Source organism: Condylura cristata, unplaced genomic scaffold (assembly GCF_000260355.1).
Source record: "Condylura cristata isolate star-nosed mole 26May11 unplaced genomic scaffold, ConCri1.0 scaffold00055, whole genome shotgun sequence".
NCBI classification, from domain to species: Eukaryota; Metazoa; Chordata; class Mammalia; order Eulipotyphla; family Talpidae; genus Condylura; species Condylura cristata.
The window spans coordinates 2436-3686 of record NW_004567156.1 but is presented as its reverse complement, the minus strand read 5'-3'; the positions used below and the strand labels follow the sequence as shown (position 1 = coordinate 3686).

The 1251-nt window shown below is 57.2% G+C and overlaps 1 protein-coding gene across 1 annotated transcript; it reads left to right on the top strand.

Moving 5' to 3' along the window:
- Positions 1–6: 6 nt before the first annotated feature.
- On the top strand, positions 7–1250 carry LOC105854551 (putative HLA class I histocompatibility antigen, alpha chain H; the record flags this gene model as incomplete). The annotated part of the gene is made up of 3 exons (XM_012734373.1): positions 7–20; positions 836–1111; positions 1231–1250. Coding segments are annotated over exons 2-3 (279 nt in total), but the record flags the coding sequence as incomplete, so codon positions are not given.
- Between the last annotated feature and the right edge of the window lies 1 nt (position 1251).

The window sequence follows — 1251 nt, the reverse complement described above, 5'->3', positions numbered from 1 at the left end:
GGAGACGCTGCAGCGAACAGGTGAGAGGGGCCGCGGGGTCTCCTCATCTCCCCGTGGGGAGAGTGGAGTCAGGGTCACAGCAGCGCCCCCTCTGATAAGCGAAGGAGGACCCCCCTGGGTTTCCTGACTGGCCCAGAGGACCCTGCTTTTCCTCAGAACAGCTAAGGAGTCCAGGCTCTCCTGACCTGAGGGGAGACCAGCCCTGAGTTCACCTGCACCTGACCCTTTTGACTGGCAGCCATCTCCGGGAACCTCAGTTTCTCTCTCAAGGTCTTTTTAGTCGAGCACGTTTTTCTGACCTGACTCGTGCTTTTCTTTTCCTTTTTTAAAATGATTTATTTGTGTGCACAAGAACTGGGGTGCAGGCCAGAGGTGCTGTGAGTAAGCAGATTCACCAGAGACAGAGTGGGGAGCAGAACAGGCCGATGTCCTGAAATACACTGCTGAGGGGAGCAGCGGGGGTGGGGGTGGAGGTTGGTCAGGAGACCACTGCTGTGCCATGGGAGTCACATCCAGGCAAGATCCAAGTCCTGCAGAAGCAGCTGCGCTGGCTTCCTAGTGCTGCACCTCAACCTTTTCCCCAGGTCAGGAGCAAAACTTGTGCTCTCCTCCTCAGAGACCTGCGTCCTCCTATCCACAGCTTTCACCCTAATCTCAGAACTTTCTAAGCAATAAGAGATGACCCCAGTCTCCCCAGACCAGGCTGGTTTCTAGACTTTGTGCTTCCTCTATCCAAACCCACTGCCCTGTCCATTCTGAGGATGGTCACAGGAGGCTTTTCCAGAGTCCATGAGGGAAAGCCCCAACGTGTGAATGTTCATGCCCTTCTCCTCAGATCCCCCAAAGACACACATGACGCACCACCCCAGCTTGGACCATGAGGCCACCCTGAGGTGCTGGGCCCTGGACTTCTACCCTGCTGAGATCACCCTGACCTGGCAGCGAGATGGAGAGGACCTGACCCAGGACACGGAGCTGGTGGAGACCAGGCCTGGGGGGGACGGAACCTTCCAGAAGTGGGCAGCTGTGGTGGTGCCTTCTGGAGAGGAGCAGAGATACACATGCCATGTGCAGCATGAGGGGCTGCTGGAACCCCGAGTCTTGAAATGGGGTAAGGAGGGAACTTTGGCACAGAGGCTGTTCTCAGGGGGATGAGAGGCCCCTCTGAGGACCTTCAGAGGGTCAGGATGAGGCCCGGGGCTCAGAGTCTCCCCTCCCTTTCCCTTCCAGAGCCTCAGTCCTCTAACCTCA